At 34.7% G+C, this 22,535-nt stretch overlaps 1 protein-coding gene and 1 long non-coding RNA gene across 3 annotated transcripts; one reads left to right on the top strand and one right to left on the bottom strand.

Annotated features, from left to right (window-relative positions):
- Positions 1–4,075: 4,075 nt before the first annotated feature.
- On the bottom strand, positions 4,076–4,931 carry LOC116187356. The gene is made up of 2 exons (XR_004152036.1): positions 4,891–4,931; positions 4,076–4,808 (listed from the first exon to the last, which is right to left on the bottom strand). It is a non-coding gene; the product is annotated as an uncharacterized LOC116187356 (long non-coding RNA).
- A 6,325-nt stretch (positions 4,932–11,256) lies between these two features.
- Positions 11,257–17,446, top strand: LOC116188640 (cycloartenol synthase 2-like). 2 transcript variants are annotated; one of them, XM_031518121.1, is made up of 18 exons: positions 11,257–11,483; positions 11,572–11,754; positions 12,678–12,767; positions 12,882–13,076; positions 14,099–14,183; positions 14,490–14,656; positions 14,748–14,936; positions 15,146–15,259; positions 15,369–15,491; positions 15,566–15,688; positions 15,775–15,873; positions 15,955–16,011; positions 16,097–16,143; positions 16,236–16,379; positions 16,538–16,715; positions 16,929–17,009; positions 17,114–17,197; positions 17,279–17,446. In XM_031518121.1, the coding sequence occupies exons 1-18, from the start codon at positions 11,283–11,285 to the stop codon at positions 17,399–17,401; spliced, it is 2,283 nt and encodes a 760-aa protein (XP_031373981.1). In that variant the 5' UTR covers positions 11,257–11,282; the 3' UTR covers positions 17,402–17,446. The 2 variants fall into 2 exon arrangements, with proteins under 2 accessions (XP_031373981.1, XP_031373982.1); XM_031518122.1 differs by lacking the exons at positions 11,257–11,483; positions 11,572–11,754 and having other exon boundaries at positions 12,854–13,076.
- Positions 17,447–22,535: the final 5,089 nt, after the last annotated feature.

Raw genomic sequence — 22,535 nt, forward strand, 5'->3', positions numbered from 1 at the left:
AGTTTAACTCGGCATTGACATCCTCCAAGGTGATACTTGTACTCCCATGGAGCATGGTGACGATGAACCTCTCATAGGACTCGGACAAAGTGCTCAGCAGCAATACGGCCTGATCCTCGTTACTTATCTTGATATTGACGTTGGTGAGATCCATCACGATCTTTTCATCCGGTGATAGGGTCGTCGACTTCTTATGCTCTCCTTCCAGTGCTCCTTTAAGGTTGTGTTGCACCAGCAAAGCCTTCATCTTTATCCGACACAATTTGAAGTTATTTTTCCTATCGAATTTATCCACATCGAATCTCGCGCCTGACATCTTCAATAGCTCCTAGACCTATGCTCTGATATCACTTGTTGTAACAAGATGCCCAAATGAAATTAGAATAAGGAGAAATCGAAAAATAAATGACACCAAATATATGTGGTAAAACCCTCAAGGCCATGAAAACATCCACAGACAGCGTATGAGTATCCATTAAATCGAAAACGGGAGATTACAATACCATAGATTTGAAATAGTTCAACAAAGATAGGAGGCCCAACTTCAACACCCCATAAGTATTGCGGGACTCGATGAAATGGACTCTGAGCCAATTTCTGGTAAAAATTTCGCTTCAATTAAACATGGCGTGGAGTAGATTATCGACATCGACTCTTCCATGCGTGCACATGACCATCGAGTAAATGCATATCTATGGTCACTGATTCTCAATATGCAAAATCTTCTCAAGTAACACGCACTGGGAAAATCCATAGCGTTGTGCTAGTACCAGAAAGGGGGCGTTTGATTCGAGTATTATTAGATTACATGGATTGTGAAGATTGGAGGGAAAGTTTGACTATAGAAATTTTTTACTGGGTTAAAAGTTGAAATGTGAGATTGCAGTGTTTGGTAAATTGTATTGGATTAAGGGGAATGTGGATGATAATATAATATATGATTTATTTTTACAGAGATGATTGTGGATCTCACAACCGTAATTTTCGTTGTAATCTAACAATTCCACCTGTTTTGAATTCAAAGTCATTACCGTCCATAGCTGTAAAGTTCTAACTTGAACAAACGATTACAATAGTACCAACATGGGTTGGTTCAAGCGGTTTGGCGCTTGCTCCACTTAAGCAAGATCTCGGGTTTGAGTCCATGTGAATGTAGAAAATTCATGCTCAGAGAGCTTTATTTCTTAATGGGTCGACTCGATTTGATTAAATTAGTTAAGGCCCAATTGAGCTTCATAATATTAGGGTTTATATCGAAAAAATGATTACAATGGTTAACTTTTACAACCTCTACAAAACAAATATCATCAAATACTATGTAAACTTCGAACTTCACTTAAAAACAAACTCCCATAAATGCAATTTAATTTCAGTCACACCATTTTTTTCTCGAATTTGTACTTGATATGTAGGACCACACCCCAAGGAGCACGGCTGGATTGGGTGAGTTTCATGGCAATTCGTATAATAACTAATAAATAGACATAAATAGTCCTACTAAGTATCAAACTTGAAATCTCTAAGTCAATAAGTCAGGATGTGCGCCACTATATTATATCCATTTTCCTCTTTTGATCCACCTAGAGTCTTTCATTATTAATTATGTTGACCTCAACTATTCACTTAACAAAAGATTGTAATACTACTAGACTTGAAAACCGTGCATTGTATGAGTTATTTTTCTGAGAATATTATATCATCCACTTTTTTCAATGTGAATATTTTGTCGTACTTATAAAAATTAGTTATTTTATCGTATAGTGTCTAACAAAACTTTCAAATGTGCAATTTATACTTTAGTACAAATATTATAAATTTTGTAAAATTGATATACACGCTAATAAGCTATGCTTAAAGTGTTACTACAATTTTTGACATATAATAAAAAACAATCGACATTTTTTTTTAATTGAAGACTTTGCTATCAGGTTGATTACATTCATCGAACAATTTTGAGTTTCTATGAGCCTTCACAAACATAATTATATGTAGTAAATAAAAAAAATATGAGATAGAAGTAATTGAAGATTTAGCATAAATGTGTTGGTAATCAAAGTATTATAGCAATTTAATAACGTAAGTTGGTTCAAGTAGTTCAACTCTCATTCCGTTTAAGTAGGGTCTTGGATTTGAGTCCTTATGAATGCAGAAAATACACGCTGTGAGAGCTTTACTCCGTAGTGGACCGACCCGACTCAACTGAATTAGTTGGGGCCATTTGGACTTCTGGATATCAGAGTTCATACCGAGAAGAAAATTTATTATAGCAGTTTAAATAAAGCCTGATATATCTACTAAAAGTAATGAGATTATCATAAAATAAAGGATTAATTGCCTAAAAAACACAAACTTTTCACATTTTATTAATTCTAGTACAAGCTTTGTTTTACCTAAAAATACACAAACAATCAATTTGATATCAATGTTAGCACAACTTCCATTTTCTTTTTTTTATCAATGGGCCTCAACAACAATCACCGATCTCCCAATCGGGGTTGCCCATGATTGCAAAAGTCTTCGGTCACCCCAATTAAGGGGATGGTAGCAACCGATGAGACTTCCACCGCCTACCCTCTTCTTCTTTTTTTGGATTTTACTTTTCTTTTTTCAAATTCAGGAAATGAGGATCTCATCGGGGTCTGCCGCTGCCCCCATAAGGTCACTGGCAACCTCGGCTACCCCTATCAGAGGGTGTGGTCATAGATTCTTCTTTAAATTAATAAAAAAGTTGAGACGTGTTAAAATTGATATCAAATTGATAGTTCGTGCATTTTCAAGTCAATAAAAAAGTTTGTGTTAGAATTAATGAAATGTGAAAAGTTTGTATTTTTTAGGCAATTAACCCAAAAATAAAACAATAATTAAAGGTTTTGCATGGACGTAAGGAACTATTGATGGTACTCAGTCGACATATATGCTCAAAATTTAATATATTCATTTTGATTAAATAGTAATATTAAATTATCAAAGTGCAATACGATATATGAAACAGTGGGATCTTTTAAATATTAAGCAAAATTGTGAAAATTTTTAATAATTTTAAGAACCCCCCCTTTTTTTTTCCAGACAATGAACTAATTTTCATTATTCATACCAACATGTGTTATTTAAGCGGTTCGAATCTTGTTCTGTTTAAGTAAGGTCTTGGATTTGAGTTCTTGTAAATGCAGAAAATCTAAACTGGTAGAGATTTACCTTGTAGTGGGCCGACCCGGCTCGACTGGATTAGTCGGGGCCTAATTGGACTTCTGGATATTATGGTTCAGCCTGAAAAAAATTTATTATTCATTGCGCTGGTTGCTAGTACACTACTAAAATGGGCGGTTTTACCAGGGAGAGGTTCCCCTAGTAATCCGTAAGCAAGTCGGAATTATTGATGGATCACCACGGGAAATACTTTCCCTCTGTAAAACGGGCCTTGGTAACCTTACCTAGGGGAGTTATCGAGAAAATTTTCCTAGTAACTCCCTCAGTAACATTAAAAAAAAACAAAAATGATTGGACCGGGCCGGCCTGGTAACGCGCAGGCCCGGCACTGGGCCTATCGCGCGGTCGCACAAGTGCTGCATTCACCAGCCTGCTAAAGCCGGTGCACGGGCGCATGGGGGAGTCGAACTTTGTTATCCTCCCTAACAGCCCAACGTGAAAACCACCAGGCTACGGCCCAAAGGCGTCATCCGATTCTACATTTTACTATTTTTATTATATCTATATTTGTATATATTATTATAAATACCGGCTTTTTAATTAATATTTTTTTTCCTTTATCAAGAATTCATTTTAAAACACTTTTCACATTATTGAGTGTGAATTAAATTAACGGCTGTACTTCATCTAAATTATTTAATCTACACAATAATATGCACTTCAGCAAATATAAATTTTTAAAGAGGGATCATAATAGAATGTGTGGGGATCACCGAGGGATTTATTTACTCCGAAATTTCTTATGTTGAATATTTAGAACGTTAATGAATAATCCATTATTTGTTTTAATAAAAGTTCCGACGGAATTGTTTAATATGTCACAGCCCAAGAATTAGGTAAAGTCTCCCCTAAAATAGTCTATATTCCATTCCAAAACATAATCCTGTTCAAATAATTTCATAAAATTCCCAACAACTATTCCATCTAACCTCTTCGTCTTCATATATCACGAGAAACAGATCGCATCTCCATAAGAAACTTCTGACATGTTTCTCACAAACACTCCTAAACAACAAAACAAACATTAGAAGAGTAAAAACGTAATAATCCTTATCCACGATCTCCTAAATCACACACTATAAGTAAATGAAAGCATAAAAATTGCATTAACCATCAATCCGAACACAAGAATGGACGAAAACCATCACCCACTCATCCCGTGACCATTGGGCGTCGTCCTCGCCCTTATGTTCTTGCTTGTCCTCATCATCTTCATCAAGCTGCCAACGTTGTTCTGGATGGAGTTGCTGGGGGTGGTGCTGCTGCTGTTGCAGATAGAAACCTGGAGCGGGTTAGCTTGTCATGGTCGCCATGCTCTCTGCCATCTGGCCATGAACTGTGGAACCTAGGGCCACATGGCGCTCCACTTGGTCAACATCTCCTTCAATGAGCTTACCTCCTAACTCAGTTGCTCGCACCACTCATATGTGCCGTCCAGGAGGGACTGGCTGGGGCACTGCTAGAACCGTGGCGACGGAGCCAGTTCATACTGTATATATGTCCCTTCTTATTCTTCCCAATAGCTTTCGTCCACGTTTGGGCCACCGACTCTTTAGTGGCAGGGCGGTCATCCTCCTGGGACCTCGCCTGGGTGTAGGCCTCTTGTAAAAAGAATCAATACCACCATTTTAAATAGAAAGCTACCCAGCCATTTCAATGAAGTATTTACACGTTTGAACTTACAATTGTCTCCGCTGCATGGGAGCTAACCCATAATCCATCCCTTCCTCCTTACAATGGTATAAGACGAAAACAGTCAAATAAAAAGGAACAACTTTACTTTTAATAAAACTAAAAGTAAAGTAAAGTAAAGTATAAGACTAAAATTAAAAGTAAAGTAAAGTATAAGATTAAAAGTAAAGTTTTCCCTTCTTCCTTTCTGTAGCAATTTTTTAATAAAAAAAGTATTTTTCGTTGAAATTTAAAAAAATTAAACAAATTTAAAACAAAATTTAAAAGTAGAGACGGGGAGCGATGGGTGAGGGCGTCCCTGCCGGCCGACCCCACCTTCTTTTAAAAAAAAAAATTCATTTATTTTGTTTTATCGTAATTTTGAAATTTCAAAAACCTATTTTTCACCTCAGCATTTTTTAACTGTGAGTGTGATGTCCGCAGCAAAATAGGAAAAAATGCAAATAGTTGAGTAGAAAAGATGACAAAAAAATTAGGATGAAAATGACAAAAAGCACAAAAAGAACAAAAAGTTGGGAATTAAAAGTGTATTTTCTCCTAAACTTAATTTTCGTATATGTTTATGTTTTCAGAAAAAAAACAACATATTTCACTTACCATAAGGTGCATATATATATATATATATATATATATATATAGACACACACATAGTGCTGGGTCAGGACTTGAAATTCATCTCCCAAACGAAGAGCATATGTACGCATACAGAGTCCAAACAATATGATCAATATGAGCATGTCTAAGAGATTTGCTTCCCCCATCATCCTCGTATCCTTGTTGATGTTGTGGAATCAAGGAACCATCATCGTCCATGCACAGCAGGGACCACTTGTAACGATTGTCAAGATTTTCCTGAGTAACCTGGTAAGTCGAGCTTCGATATCCACTGCAAATCAAGTGACGGTGTCGACCTCGGGGACCAGGTGATTAAGATTAATTAAGATACTTGAATCTTGTTTGAGTTTGCGGATTGTGAATAACAACGTTTCATAACTGATCCCTCTATAACTTTCATAATTTGCAATCCAAATAAGCTAAAAGTAAATAATGGTGATCAATGCATACGCTAAAAGCAAATAATGGTGGTCAATGCAGACGTTAATGAAATAAAGAGTTGGGTTCCAATCTGAAACGGGTTCCTTCATGGGCAGACCGATTTACTGTCCTACATCGAGGAAGATGGTCATCTCTTAATGCTCAATTCCTATAGCGGACTCTAATAATTACACATATATAATCGAATTATACTATCACGATTAAAAAATCGCAGATTCTTTTTTGCTCACCCAAAAGGGGGGAAAAAAATCATCAGACCATGCAAAGCACAAAGCCTTCGTGACAAGGTGCTCTTAGTCATGATTATTACTTTATTCCCAACTACATTGCTCTATCATGTCCATGCAAATTGTACCAAGTCTCAATCAATCTCTTTCTATCAATATGGACGACCCTAATCAATCGGCAAAATCAACTATTATCTTTTCTGTTGTCCTTAATTTTTTTTTTAATTTCTTCGGGATAAGTTTTTGGTCCAATTTATTATGTTTACCAAACAAATAATATAAAGTCTCATTAGGAGGGATGGCATATTCCTTTGTCTAATAAGACACGTACAAAGACAAATACTTATTTGTAACGGAAAAAAAAGAAGACAAATACTTATCGGTCGACAACTTTTAAACAAACCGTTATGAGGTAATCTTCCTAATAGTATCTGTTGTGGCCCTTGTTATATAGTATTTTTATTTATTTATTTATTTCCCCTCCCTTTAGGTGCCCGAGGCCTCAATACATAATTGATTCTAAAATTTTTTTTGGCAGGTTTAACTTGTGTTTCACAAGCTAATATTAGTTTAATCCTTCATATAAACGTACCAAGCCAAAAAAACATCATAAAAATGAAGAATAAAAAAGATATACTGTGAAGAAAAATAAACACAGCTTGGTAAAATATCGCTATATAAATAAAAGAAAAAAGATAAGAATTTATAAAGGTACAATGGGACATGAACATTATGTTTACAGTATGATATTATACGTACATTGCTGTCATTGGTCTGCGATCTACGACAAGGGAGTTGGTGTGAAAAGGGTTTTTAATGCTTTGGGCGTGGTTGTTGCACGATTTTTATCTTTAAAAGGCGGCAATTCGAGGGAATGGCACGATTGTTTCTTTTATGAACTATTATGATGAGGGCCCTCGTATATCCCTTATATGAAATTTTATTGGCACATCTATACCACTAGATATATATATACAATGGATGACACACTGTGGAATGAAACTTAAGTACAGGGTGTTCATAGTCCTTCGTTTAATTTTGCCAAAAAAAAGGAGGAAAAAAATGATAGTCGTCAAAATATATTTAAATATTTAAACTGATTTCAAAGTGCTACTTAGTCCTTAGGCCTCAATCTTCCTTCCATTTCTTCTCCAATTTTATTCTCCCAACTACTAACTGCCCATTCGGATCTCTTCTTTTAGGAACTTAATTTTCACTTTAACTAGGAAAATAGCCCGCACCTTATCACGGGTTTATCTTATTGAAGAATTAGATTTTAAATTTGTAATTAAATCATGATGATTTCAAAATCGTTATAAATCTTTTTCATTATTTTTATTATCTTATTATTTGTAACAAAAAACCATAAGATGCTTCTCGCTTATCATCGTTATATTCTATATGTGAACTATATCATAGTATTATTGTAGTAAATGAAATGTGAATTAATAAAATATATATCTTATTCAAAATATAAGAATTGAATAATAAAGAAAGGACCATCGTAAGGTTAAAATTAAAGGGGGAAAAAAGGACGAAAGTAAACTTATGTAAATGTGGCTTTACATAAATAAATTATAAAGAAGTTCTTGATTATACTACAAGAGATTGTCGGTATGCTCATTACTTATATGGGATTATATATATATATATACACATATATATACACACGTACATTAGGGCAATAATTCGTATAAATTCGTCTGTGAGGATGTACGAACAAGATGAACTGTAAGTTGAAAGGCTCCATCAATGCGGGAACCACATCCTAATTCACAATTGAAAGTTGATAACGTGGGCCAGATGATGATACTTTGTTAAACAGTATTGGATTCTACCAATCAAAAATCCTACCAACTGCCAAGAAGACACGACTAGCTTATATGTACATATCTTTGCGCTTTTTCAAAAAGCTTATCTTTTTGGCTACATTGATGTTTAGTTTGTTTTAAGGATTTTTACTTAAAATGGCTCATGGTTTGTCCGTTTTGTCAAATCTATTCCATGTTTTTTTTTATCAAATCTATCCCATGGTTTATTTTTTGTATCAAATCTATTTCGGCGTTATTCTTTCCGTCGACATCTAACGGCCGTGCTGACGTGGCACGTGGAGAAATAGTGGGCCACACTTGCCACGTAGGCGCCACGTCAGCACGGCCGTTAGATGTCGACGGAAAAGATAACGCCGGGATAGATTTGATACAAAAAGTAAACCATATGATAGATTTGATAAAAAAAAGCATGTGATAGATTTGACAAAACGGACAAACCATGAGCCATTTTAGGTAAATACCCATTTATTTTATGTAGTATTAGAGCTTGAACAGTGATACGAGCGAATTATCAAAGTAATTCTTATGCAAACACATTAATTGCTTAATATAAAAAAATAATCGCCAATATTTCAAAGTACTAAAACGTAATGAGACACAAGTTCACACACTAAGAAGGTTACGCGAAAAAAATCACATTTATTGTGATTTCAAGCATTTAACATCCTGATAGTTCAGAATTATTATTTCAAACATTTTCAATAAACTGATTGCACAATTCATTGTTAAAAATATTAATCTTAATTAAATTTTGTTGTTTAAATTAGTTATATTACAATTTGTTGAAAAAATGATTAAAAATAATGGTTATGCTCAATTTATTTTCAATTCGTATTAAATTACGGTCAATAGAAAAAGAAATATGCTCAATCCCTCTAATAATTGACCTTTTTAATGAACGTAATCTAAATAGAAGAATAATATAAAAACAATAAAAAAAAATTCCGCTAAACTCTAGTATCCGAAAGCCCAATTGGATACCGACTAATCCAGTCGAACCGGGTCGGCTCACTAAGAGGTAAAGTTCTCTCGACGGGGATTTTCTCCATTCACAATAACTCAAACTCGAAACCTTATTTAAGTGGAATAAACGCCGAATCGCTTGAACTAACCAATATTGGTTAAAAACAATAAAATTTAATTGAACCAAAAATTGCTTTCAAAGAAAATGGAACGTCGAGTAGCGAGACATGAGAAGAAAAATGGGGGTATGAGATGGGTGAAACTATTTTTGTATTTTACAATTATACCCTTGATTTAATGGTTATTATTAATTCACGTAGATGCAATAATAAGGTTAATATTAAGAGAAGAAAAGTTAGATAAACTAATTAACTTCCTTTCCATCTATAAGTATTATAGCTAACATAAATCTCATCACTGTCTTTGTAAGAAACATATTACGAACACAATTTAATAATTATAAAGACGTGTATATTGATTTATCAGGAAAATTACAGAAATGGTCTTATAAGTTTGTTCTTTTTTGACATCGAGTCCTGTAAGTTTTATTTAAGTTTTTCCAGTCCTAACTGTTTGCTCCGTTAGACAATTATGGTTCATATTGTGATTGACCATTAGCTAGTGCTAACGTGGACATAAACGGCATTAAATGTTTTCGACATGTATTGAAAATGCCTACGGCAAAATTAAAAGAATTACAAGGACAGTCCTAAAGGTTTTTCATTTTTTGAACTAAGTCCTATAAGTTTAATTTTGAAAAAAGTTTTAAATCATTTTAAAAAGTGACAGTCTTGGTCTATTACATAATCAGTCGTTAACAGACGATGACGTGGACTTAACACCTCAAAAAAGCTTCTAACAGGCGATTAATATGGCATATGTGAACCAACCATCGCACGCCACTTCAAAAAATTCTTATAGATATTACAAAAAACAGAAAAATTAGAAAAGAAAATATAAAAATTGAATAAGATTAATCAGAATTAAATAAAAAGTAGAAAACATTGCAAAAACTTAATTAAAATAAAATTTTAAAAGTTTAAGAAAAATAAAGGAAAATTCAAAACAATTTCATAAATTAATTGAATGAATAGAAAATTTTTAAAGTTTTTTTAAAATAAGAAAATATATAAAAAATTCTAAATAATTAAAATAAAAATTTAAAAAAATTACAGAAAGTTGATAAACAATTCAAAAAACTTTTAGAAGATTCATAAAAATTAAATAAAAAATATAAGTCAAGAGAATAATAAATAAGAAAATTAATATTAAAAATAACTATATAAAATTAAAAAAAGTGTAAGATAATTTTCAAACTCATCGAAGAATGAGAAGGAGCTGGGTAATTACCAAGATATCGAATTGGGCGAGGTCGTCAGAGGCTCTGGTCGGAAGAGCCCTCCTTTATGATCCTCCCCACCTTCCCTTTATTTTTTAATTTGTAAATTTTTTTGTAAATTTAATTAATTTAATTAAATTTAGTGTAGTATTTCTTCTATTTTTATAAAAAATTTAATTTTTTTATTTATTAAAAATGTTTTCAAAAAATTAATTTTTAGTTAATTTCTTAAAATTTAAAAATTAAATCAAAAAATTAATTTTAAAATATTTTCACTGCGTTAAGTCCAGATCATTATCCATTACGGTCGATACGGAATAGACATATACTCACTTTTTGAAATGATTTAAGACTTTCTTTTTCAATATTGACTTATAGGACTCAAGTTCAAAAAATGAAAAAAATTTAGGATCATTGATGTTATTCTTTTAATTTCTACTTAGGTATTTTAAATACATATGAAAAAGATTTAACGCATTTTATGTCAACATCAGCACCGGTTAACGACCAGTCACAATTTAGATCATAAGTGTCTAACGGAGCAAATATTTAGAATTGCAAAATTCAAAATGAAATATGTAAAACTTGATGTCAAAAAGGACAAAGTTATTAGACTATTTATGTAATTCTCCCTTGATTTACCAGTCGTACGTGCGGCATAAGAATCAAGATGTGATTTTGTCTAGAGGCGTACTAATCGAGGACAGTAGGTTTCAAGATTTCCAACCTGTGATTGATGATTGATAAAATCGAGAAATACTAAAGCTTAGCTCAATCCATTCCATTCCGATGATATATTTTAATTAATTCCCTTTATCCAAGTACACATTTACTATTAATAACCAAAATATTAAGACTTTTTATTATTATTAATACAAGATGATTTCATTCGAATAAACTCTAACAATATATATACACACGCATGCAGAGTCCTCCATAATTCATACTCCCGATCGGGCACAAAGGATGTGGAAGCTCAAGCTCTCCCAAGGCAACGACTCGTGGCTCACGAGCGTGAACAACTTTATCGGGAGACAAGTGTGGGAGTTCGATGAGAGTCCCAGAGAGTCTGAGGATGAGCACGCCAAGATCAAAGAGGCTCGCGACGAGTTCACGAAGTGTCGGTTCCAAGCCAAACAAAGTTCCGACCTCCTAATGAGGCTTCAGGTATGTGACTCAATATATTGTCTCGTAAATTCTCTTACGAATTGGTTAATTAATTTATGAATATATATCTATCTGTCTATATATATAGTTTGGTAGGGAGAAGAGATTGGAATTATTGCCTCAAATAAACGTAGAGGAAGGAGAGGAGATTACAGAGGAGGCAGTGAGAGTTACACTGAGGAGGGCTCTGAGGTTTTACTCCACTCTCCAGTCCGATGATGGTTTCTGGCCCGGAGACTACGGCGGGCCCTTGTTCCTTCTGCCCGGCCTGGTGGGTCCCACATCCCATACCTCCCAAAAACTTTTCCAGTAATCTTATATTGTCGCTTCACATGAGAAAATATCAAATTCAATAAGCATATAAATAAGTGTTAATTACTCATATAATTATCATAATTATTCTTTATTACGTTAATTTTTTTTGTTTTTTTCTTATCATTATTATAAGATAAGATCATCTAACATTTTATCCTCCTCTTGGGATATGAAATATGTCTTCCCTGCTTTTTTTTTTCTTATCTGATTTTTCGTTTTTTCTAAAAAATATTTTCAGCATTAAACTAACCAATTAAAACAAGAGTAATGCATCTTCCTAATAATTAACTAACGTAAATTTTTCCTAATCTAAAAATCCTTCTCACAGTGACACAATCATTAATAATTTATATGACATTCAAGGGTAATTTAATATATGTGAATATTAAGAAGAATATTAAGTAAACTTTTTAGGAGGATTTAACATTTTTGTTAAAATATAACTGAATAATTAATTGAATTTATATGACAAGATAATTCATTCCTCCCTTTGAGGTATCAAGTTCGATTCTTCTTGGGAGATGGTCGGAGTTTACTGTCATTGCACCTTGTATACGGCCACCTTTAACAGGCAAAATGAAGTTAAGGTGGATATGTTCCTGATGGTCTCTTAATGGCCATGTAACTCGATGGAAGTTTCTCGAATTTTTCCATTTTTTCAATTTTTATAGTATTATGCAATAAGTTTTTGAAATTTTAATTTTCAATAAATGATTTCTGATAATCTATTACATATACCCTTTCTCTCCCACATGTCTGATTTTTCATTACGGACTACATGAAACAGAAGGTTGCGGTTAATAATTGCATGCTTGTAAATATAGAAAAGATGAGCACAAAATGACAATCTTTTCCCTCATCCTGAGTATAATATTCTAGGTTATCGCGTTACATGTAACCGGAGCATTAAAGGCGGTTCTATCGAATAACCATCAGCTCGAGATGCGTCGATACCTCTACAATCATCAGGTACATATATATATATATATATATATACAGATCTTCTCTCCCTCAACTGGATTTACGAGAAAAAGTGTGAAACTTGATGCATATAGACTATGGTTTGCGCCGTGTATTGGACAGAATGAGGACAGCGGGTGGGGATTGCACATCGAAGGGAGCAGTACGATGTTTGGTACAGTGTTGTGCTATGTGACGCTTAGGCTTCTAGGAGAGGAGATCGACGATGGGGATGGGGCGATGGACAGGGCGAGGAAGTGGATTCTCAACCATGGCGGAGCCACCTACATTCCATCCTGGGGGAAGATGTTTCTCTCTGTAATTCTCCTCCCTCACAATACATATATCTTGTAAAAATTATACATCTTTTTATATGTAAGCTCAAGGGTGCATGCTTCCCTCATTTGACAAAAAAGAAAAATTAAAAAGAAATAAAGAAAAATAAATTAAAGCTAATTATTTAATTTCAGGAACTATAATTTCCATCTTTAACATCTTGTTTGGATGGAAGGTTATGAGGCGATACAAATGGATTAGAATAGCCCATATTTGGCAAAGAAATAATCCTATTAAGGGTTATGGTGAGATTGCTTAACCCTCCATAACCATCTAAATTCATATTTTCATTCTACCAATTTGAGATTTTTTTTTTAGAATTATCAATTTGGAGTGTTATGAAGGAATAAGTTATCAAAAGTCATTTTTAATCCTCCTCTTTTCACGAAATTGCAATAATGCCCTCTTTAAATATCACCTTTGCTCGTTCATATATTTACACCTAGATGTATATATATTTATATATATATATATATTATAAATCCCTTTAATTTATCTATACACACCTCTTATATATATATATCGTCTAAACTCTACTATATATTGTATATCTATTGTTCGTCCACCTCTGTCTACCTTAGTTCTCATATATATATACATATATACACATATGACCATGTATATATATCCATTACACATTATCCACTAGGCAAACATACATATATGTATATATATATATATATACATATATGTATATATTGTAAATATTATATAATCTATTATTTATCTTTGTTCGTGCATTACATGGTATAATGGTCAAATAATATGCGTATATTTTTCCATCACATTGTTTCTCGATACTATCCAAACATGAATTATGAAGAGTTAAGAAAATCCCCCTCATAAACTACCCCATCCCATCCCTTCATAACTCACCACGACCCATCCCTTCATAAACCTATCATATCTCATCCCATTATCCAAACAAAATGTAAGAATCCTACCCCAGACCTTTGGCAATTTTTCTTCCTAATCTCAGATATATGGTGTTCTGTACTGTGCAGGTGCTGGGTGTGTATGAGTGGAGTGGCAACAATCCTCTGCCTCCAGAAATATGGCTACTCCCTTACTTTCTCCCAATCCAACCAGGTTTTCCTCTTTGTTGACAAGCTCTTTTGTTCGATCAAACCCATGTTGTAATCGGTCTAGTTAGTGCTGATCGGAATCAGCTTGCTCTCATTGATCCTGGTTGATCATTCTATAATCAACTCGAGTTGATCAGTAATTATAAATTTATAAGTGAGTTTCCTAGCAAGCCAAAACTGGAAGTGATGACCGCAGACTTCTGCCTTGCCAGACGAAGCGCAAAGTTCAAAGATAATTTTCCGTTTCACCAAAAGCAGCAGAGCTTATATGATTATTACTGCAAGCTAGAAATTGACATTTTTGGTGCAGGAAGATTGTGGTGCCACTGCAGAATGGTGTACCTTCCAATGTCATATTTGTACGGCAAGAGATTTGTCGGTCCCATTGACTCCACTGTCCTGTCCCTTAGGAGAGAACTCTACACGACATGCTACCATCAGATCAATTGGGATGAAACCCGTAATCTCTGCGCTAAGGTACACAGCCTTCTTCAAGTAAACATTGCGATTGTATAATCCTAAACATGTAGGAAGCTTGGGATATCAGAATAACTTTTGAGTTTCGCAGGAGGACTTGTACTACCCGCATACAGTGGTCCAAGATATACTGTGGGGTTGCCTTCAAAAGATCGGAGAGCCGTTTCTTATGCATTGGCCCTTCTCTAGGCTCAGACAGAAGGCGCTGGCAGTAGTCTTAGAACACATACACTACGAGGATGAGAATACCCAATATGTTTGTCTTGGACCTGTCAATAAAGTATGTACACAACTGAATGCCCATTTGTATAAGTGTACATACACGTTGCAAATATAAGAGCCAAGACGCATTTAAAAAGGAAAAGGCTGCAGATAACAAAGATCGCGTCTTGCACGATGTGTTTTTACGATAAAAGTTAGTCTCTATTATATACGATGAAGAGAAAACTTGAAACTAGAACATAGTATTCACTTGGACTTTCGGTGCAGATGCTAAACATGATTTGCTCTTGGGTGGAGGATCCGAACTCAGCCGCTTATAAACGACACCTTTCGAGAATCAAAGACTATCTCTGGTTGGCTGAAGACGGGATGAAAATGCAGGTTCAATTTGACTATTCGCCTTCTCCTGCCTTTCATCAATAGAACTCGAGGAATTCCAAGTAAATCCAATGAACATTTCATTTGACTGGCCTTTTTATATATACGACAGGGATACAACGGGTCTCAATTGTGGGATGTCACTCTTGCTGTTCAAGCTATCCTCTCCACTGGTCTTGTTGATGAGTATGGATCAATGCTAAAGAAAGCGCACAACTTCATAAAGAATACCCAGGTAATTGAATTTTAATCTAAAGATGAACAGAGACTAACTAAATACAGATTCTGACTCATAAATTCTACTCAAAGATAAGGGAGAACAGTTCTGGAGACTTAAGTCAATGGTATCGACACATATCGAGTGGTGGATGGCCTTTCTCGACCCATGACAATGGGTGGCCGGTCTTAGATTGCTCTTCTGAAGGCTTGAAGGTAATTAATCTTCCGTCATCTGATGGAGAGTACTCAAAGACATTCTTAGAACATCTTGAAAGGCATTACTCAATAAAGTTTTGCAGGCTGCACTTCTACTCTCCCGAATGCCACCCAATGCTGTCGGAGATGCAATAACAGAAGGTAGATTGTACGATGCTGTCAACCTGGTCTTGTCTCTACAGGTACTCGCATCACTTTTTTCCAAGGGCTGACATATGAATAAAAACTTCTATCAGCATCCTGATTTTAATTCGCATTCTCAGAATGAGAATGGTGGATTTGCCTCTTACGAGCTTACGAGATCATATACGTGGCTGGAGGTAAGTATTCTCTTCTACTATTTTCTTAAACTGGATATATTTTTCAAAGTATTATCAAGAATTTTAACAGATTTTCTCACTGTAGATGATTAATCCGGCTGAAATATTTGGAGATATCATGATTGACTATCCGTAAGTTTCCCAAAATTATATGGGAGCTCAACACTTTTGCTCTGCAGTTTATAGGCTTCTGATGGGTCTCTTGGTGGATTTGTACTTGATAGGTATGCAGAATGCACTTCTTCAGCAATTCAAGCACTTGTGTCATTTGTAAAACAGTATCCAACTCATCGGAGAGAAGAAGTGGACTTGTGTATAGCCAAGGCAATCAATTTCATCGAGAGCATACAGTTATTGGATGGTTCATGGTCTGTTTCCAACCATGTTCTCGTAAAAATTCTCCCGGATTAAGGGAAAACCTTTGAATCTTCCCATAAAATTTCTCCTGGACTAAAGAAAAACTTTGAGATCTTAAAATAACATGGAACATTAAGTCGTGACATCTTATTATTTGATCTTGGATCAGGTATGGATCTTGGGGAGTGTGTTTCACATATGGAACATGGTTCGGAGTAAAGGGGCTAGTTGCGGGGGGGAAAACGTATGAAAACAGCTCTAGTATCAGAAGGGCGTGCAATTTCTTGCTGTCGAAACAGCTCGATTCCGGTGGGTGGGGAGAGAGCTATCTTCTATCCCATAACAAGGTAAGAAAAGGTCAAACATAATATTGAATATAACTTGTTCGCTCCGTCAAATAACGCCCCACTTTCAGTTGCTTGTAAACTTTTGCACCAACTTGAGTTTCCTACAGAATGGATCAGTTAACACCGTGTATGAGAAAGGATTTCTTGTTCCAAACATTGATCAAGGCCTATCACTGCAAGAAAGTTCACCGACTCGCATTTGCTTTGGAATAGGTTTACACGAACCTGCCTGGAAACAAATCGCACATTGTGAACACGGCATGGGCGATGCTGGCTCTTATTGAAGCAGGGCAGGTGCAACAAAAATTCTCCTTCCCATCGATTTTGGTGCCCAGATAACAGAGTTTTCAGGTAGCTAAGATTGGTCCTTCGATTCTATTTATTTTATGATCGACCAGGCACACAGAGACGCAGGCCCACTGCATCATGCAGCAAAGGTACTAATAAACTCGCAAATGGAAAACGGGGATTTCCCGCAACAGGTATATCTACAAAACACGAAGCAGCCACAAAGATTCTGCTAGTTGTTTTCTAAATTCTGATTGTTTGTTTGAGCTATGCAGGAAATTATCGGGATCTTCAATGGGAGTTGTATGATCAGTTACTCTGCCTATAGAAATATCTTCCCGATATGGGCACTCGGAGAATACTATGATCGTGTTCTCTTAGCTTCTAAAAGGAATTGACCTGTACATAGACCTGATATAAATATCAATGGTTTACGGTATCTATCGAGTCATCCTTAAGCTTTATCTTCTCACATAAATCATAAATCTTGTTGTTCGAGTTCATTTTGCAGACTCGAGCAAGCTTCAACTTGCAAAGCAACTGCAAAGTAAAACCTTGCAATATAAAGGGAAGGATGGTATGAGTCCAGTAAAGAATCTCCTTTTTGACCCCAACAATCAATCTAGTGTAGTGCAGGGGAATTCGTACCTATGTGAGGTATATGAATAACCTTGCTGCACGCACGAGAGGGCTAGTATAATTAAGAAACAACATGGATAGTGGTCCAAGGGGAATCCTTTTGGTGATCAAGTATGAAAGAAGAAACTAATAAATTAAGCAATATAATGCCATTCTAATTTGATGTAAAGCTAAACACTTGCTCTGCTCCCATGTGAAGGTCTTTGCTCCCGCCCGCAGTGACCAAACTATTCAAGACACACTAATCTAATATGCAAAAAGCGAACTCAATTTTTCGTTCGAAATAATCAATAAAAAAATAGCCCAAAAAAGTGTTAGCCCGTACTCATCTTTAAGAAAGTAAAAAGTTGCGACACACAACATTTCACATGAATGCTTAGTAATTGGGATGCTCTTGAGCAAGAATATTTTATTGGTGGAGGTTTTTAGAAGTTGTTTGTAGGACGCTAACATCTGCTATAATTGCCCACAGGTCCCTTTGACTTGTCTTCGTTCTCTATCAAAGATCCTAACAATAAATGCAAGGTGGGTCATTTTGACAGGAAGTTCTTACTATTAAATTTCCATTGGACTTATACGGGCTCGGGTCCATATCCACTTAAAAGCTCAAGCTGATAAGTGGTGGTACCCAAGTACCATATAAACCCATGGATATTCTTTTTCTTTTCCGATGTGGGATTTATCCCATTTTTACTCCTCAACACTTACTAATTGAGCTATATTAGGAAGTGAATTGGTGATTTTCTCATGTTCGAGGGAGAACTTGTTTGTGCTCCAACGAATATTTGTTTTGCTATTTTTGTGAGCTGAATCCTTAGTGATTTAATCAGCTAATAAAAGCTATTTGAATGAGCAATTTTGAAGAAGTGATGAGCAAATCACGAATGTCAGATGTCCAGCAGGAGCCAGGAAATCATGAGCAATAATGATCAAAGTATATCTCCAAGGTTTGTCGTCCAGACCAAGCTATGTCTGAAACAGCATCGGAATGTGTTTCACAAGTAGAGAAAATGCTCAATCTCGAGGTAGCTCACCGAGATACTTCATGAGCAGGGAGAAATAGCGGAGCTTAATGTGTCGTATTCTGCGATGGGTACGGCCAGCATATGATTTATGATCTCCTCCGACATAAAATTCCCATCACCGTCGGCATTTACAAGCAAGTACGACAGAATGCTACTTTCCTCTCCAGCTCGACCCTCATCACACCATAAAACCGTGTCCCAGGGATGTTGAGAGGGAGTTCTACGAGCCCCTTCAGGGCTATGTCGAATTTATCAAAGAGTCTTGAGAGGAGCTCAGGCTTGGCGATGCTCATGAAGAACAGGCACGCAAGTTCAAACATATATGGCTTTACGGAAGGGTGGACCTGCACCTCCTCTTTCCCTTCATTTATCAATGGAAAAATGGACTGAAGTGAACCGACAGTTTCTCGAGGAATTGTACTTCAAGATTTAAATTCAGAGTCGATGACTAATAGTTGCCGATTGGTAAATGTTAACAAGATGCCAGTGGCATCATTCGAGGAAAAATCGATTGAGCCGAATCTGGTAGTTCTCTCTTTTAAGAGCAAAAACACGAATTGTACCAAACATTTAAGTAAAAACTTTACAGTACCTCCCAGTCAGTTATTAGATAGCAGCGAGTGAGCTCATCCATGGTGGGGACACACTTCTTGAGCGACTCAATGTTTAAGATGCCGTCCATCAAGAGCTTCCTCCTGGCCATGGCCTCAACCCCCGTCAACAAGGGCAACGAGCATCTGATCAACCGCCAGAATGAGGCAAGCCACCATCAAGCCACCTTCGTACCCTCATTAGAGAACATGAACTTGTTCCCGGCAGCCCCACATAGGACCGCCACCGGCTCGCCCATCAATGAAGTCCTGAACACTGTCGAATTGTACTTCAGGACTCGGTCCCTGACGAATTTGTCGGCACAACCTTCCCAATTCGCCTGGGTGGGAGGTTCTGGCAGGCCAGCTTGGCTCGGCGTTTGATTTTGATGAGACGTAAGGAAGTGAAGAGGAGGATGAGAGCTCGTGCTGGGATCAATAGCTCCATGGTAATGGGATGAGTATGGAGAAACCCAGATTTATTAATAACAGTATCTTTAAATAGAAGAAAACTGATGCAGTATGCAGATGATAATATATAATGGGTACTGAAAACAATAAAGCGTTTGTTAACTGGTAAGCGGCTTCAACCACATGAATAGAAGAATATAAGTTGGAGTTCCGAGAAGCGCATTTGTTGGGAGGAGAATAATGTTTAACGCTTATTAGAGTAAGGAGTCTCGTTAAAAGTGTAATTTTAAAGAGACTCCGAAACATAACATTATGATAAGACTCTTACTATTCGCAAAATAACTTGTTATTCATTAAAAGTCTTGATAAATTTTCAATTAACAAGAATCTGTCATCTTATTAGAAGGTAAGTTCATTATTATTTAACAAATGTCTTATTATATTCAAAAACAATAAATTTTTGTCAAAATAACAAGAAACTTATTAGTTAATAAGGTAATTCACTGAAAGTCCTTCAACGCACTACGACGTGGCGTGCTCCGATTGGCCTCTACAATCTCTTCTTTAAGGAGGCCCCGAATTGAAGATAAACCCATATATAAAACATACTCACAGGCCTCACATGATGATCATGTGCTTCGTAAAAATCATTTAAACAAAGTAAAACCTCTTGTAGAATAGGACTCCTGGTGGTGAGTGGGTTACTTCATCCCACTCGCTCACCTTCTTTTATTATTATTATTATTATTATTATTATTATTATTATTATTATTATTATTATTATTATTTATTTTTTTTTTTATAATTTTTCTTATTTAAATATTATCATATTATTATTATTACATTTTATCTTATCTTATCTATAATATAATTATATTATTTTATTATAACATATTAATTCTAGTCCATACCATGAAAATTGCGAGTGGGTCAGTTTTCCTCACCTGCGGCTACCTTCCACCTTTTTTTCTAAATTTTTTACTTTATTATTATTATTATTATACAAAGTGAAACTCTTATAGAATAGGACTCCTGGTTGCGAGTGGGTTACTTTATCCCACTTGCCCACCTTCTTTTTTTTTAACTTTTAAATATTTTTATTAAATATTCATATGTTATTTAAATATTATCATATTATTATTAGACTTTATCTTATATTATATTATATTTTTTAACATATTAATTCTGGTTGCGAGTTGGTCAGTTTTCTTTACCCGCAGCCACCTTCCACCTTGTCTTTAAAATTTTTCCTTAATCTAATTATATAAATATTTCTCCTCAATAAAAAATGGTATTCCGAAGTTTAATGGACTCGATTAATCGAGGTTTGAGAAGCTTTCTCCATATCACATGGTATTCGGAAGTCCAACGGACTAATTAATTGAGCGAGTTTGGCTCGTTAAGGGATAAAACTCCGCAATAGTATATTTTAATATTTTATTGATATTTTTTTTATTTTGGTTTGATTAGGTGTACAAAACATTTTTTTATATCACCCGGAATTCGTAAATTCAATGGATCCAGCTAATTGAGGTTCGAGTGATCACGGCTGGCTAGGGGATAGAACTCTCTCTGAAATTGATAAGAAGCTATAACCAACTGACATTGATAAGAAGCTTTGTCAAAATTATCACAAATTTAAGTCTTCTCTTTTTATTTGTAACGTTTGACATTTCCTTATTTTTCAGTGACTACGAGATGCTTTTAATGGATATCAAACCCTTACTACAAGTAAAGTTTGTCCACCTAAAATTCGCGGGTCTCTCAAGGCTCATTAAATTTCAACTACGATTTTCAAATTAGGAATATTATAAAATTCAAATTCAGAGATTAACACATAGAATTGTTTGCTATCAAAGCAATGTTTACTTTGAGAAAATTTTTCAAAAAAATGAAAAACTGTAAAGTATGTGTTTACTTACTTCAAATGAAGAACAATTTTTTAGGAAAAGAGATTATACTAATTCCCCAAATTCAAAGTAATTTTTTGTCACAAATTCAAAGCAATTTAGAGAAGTATTATTAATAATTTTCCAATTTTCTTCTCTTTAATTGAAAAGTTCTTTATCAATTTTTTTCCTTTTTAATTATATCTTTATCACCCCTTTAATTGAAAAGTCTCCAATGTCTATTAGATATTGACTATATGGTTGAAAATTCTAATTTTGAGTTTGTGAACATGATTTCTCAATTTTCATTAGAGAAATAAATTTAGAAAATAAGAAGCAAAATGGAAAAGAAAAATGAAAGAGACTTTACTAAAAGTAAACGGACCTATAATATTTACACATAATAAGTTTTATCATTTGTTTCAATTATACTCTATATTAATTATTAGACAAACTACTATGACAAGGAAATTTGATAAAAAGATTTCTACCCATAGCATTACGCGGTGGTTTAATCCAAATCTTTATCTTTATCTTTATCTAATACAACTAAAACTCTCGTACATTATGGACATGTGTCAAGCTATCAAAATTTTACCTTTTTATTTTTATTTTTTTATGATTTATAATAAATATAATATAATAATATCAATAACAAACATAAAAAAAGATAAGTTAAAATTACTCCATGACTTCATTAGATTGCCACATCTCCACCAACTTTTTCATTTATATGTATGTATATTTATATTATATATGGCTTTATAATATGCTCCATTAATACAATCTAAAGGGATATGTGTTTCCCAAGAGACCATATATCGTTTCATTAAGTTTCCGTCATTTTATTATTATTTTTAATTTCAAAATGCATATGCATGTGACTAGTTTTCACTTGATATCATAGTCAAACGAAAAAATAGAAGGCACTTTATTTCGCATAAATTCGAAGTGTAATTGGAATAACTAAGATTTCTT

The sequence above is a fragment of the Punica granatum genome, chromosome 8, assembly GCF_007655135.1.
Source record: "Punica granatum isolate Tunisia-2019 chromosome 8, ASM765513v2, whole genome shotgun sequence".
Taxonomy (NCBI): domain Eukaryota; kingdom Viridiplantae; phylum Streptophyta; class Magnoliopsida; order Myrtales; family Lythraceae; genus Punica; species Punica granatum.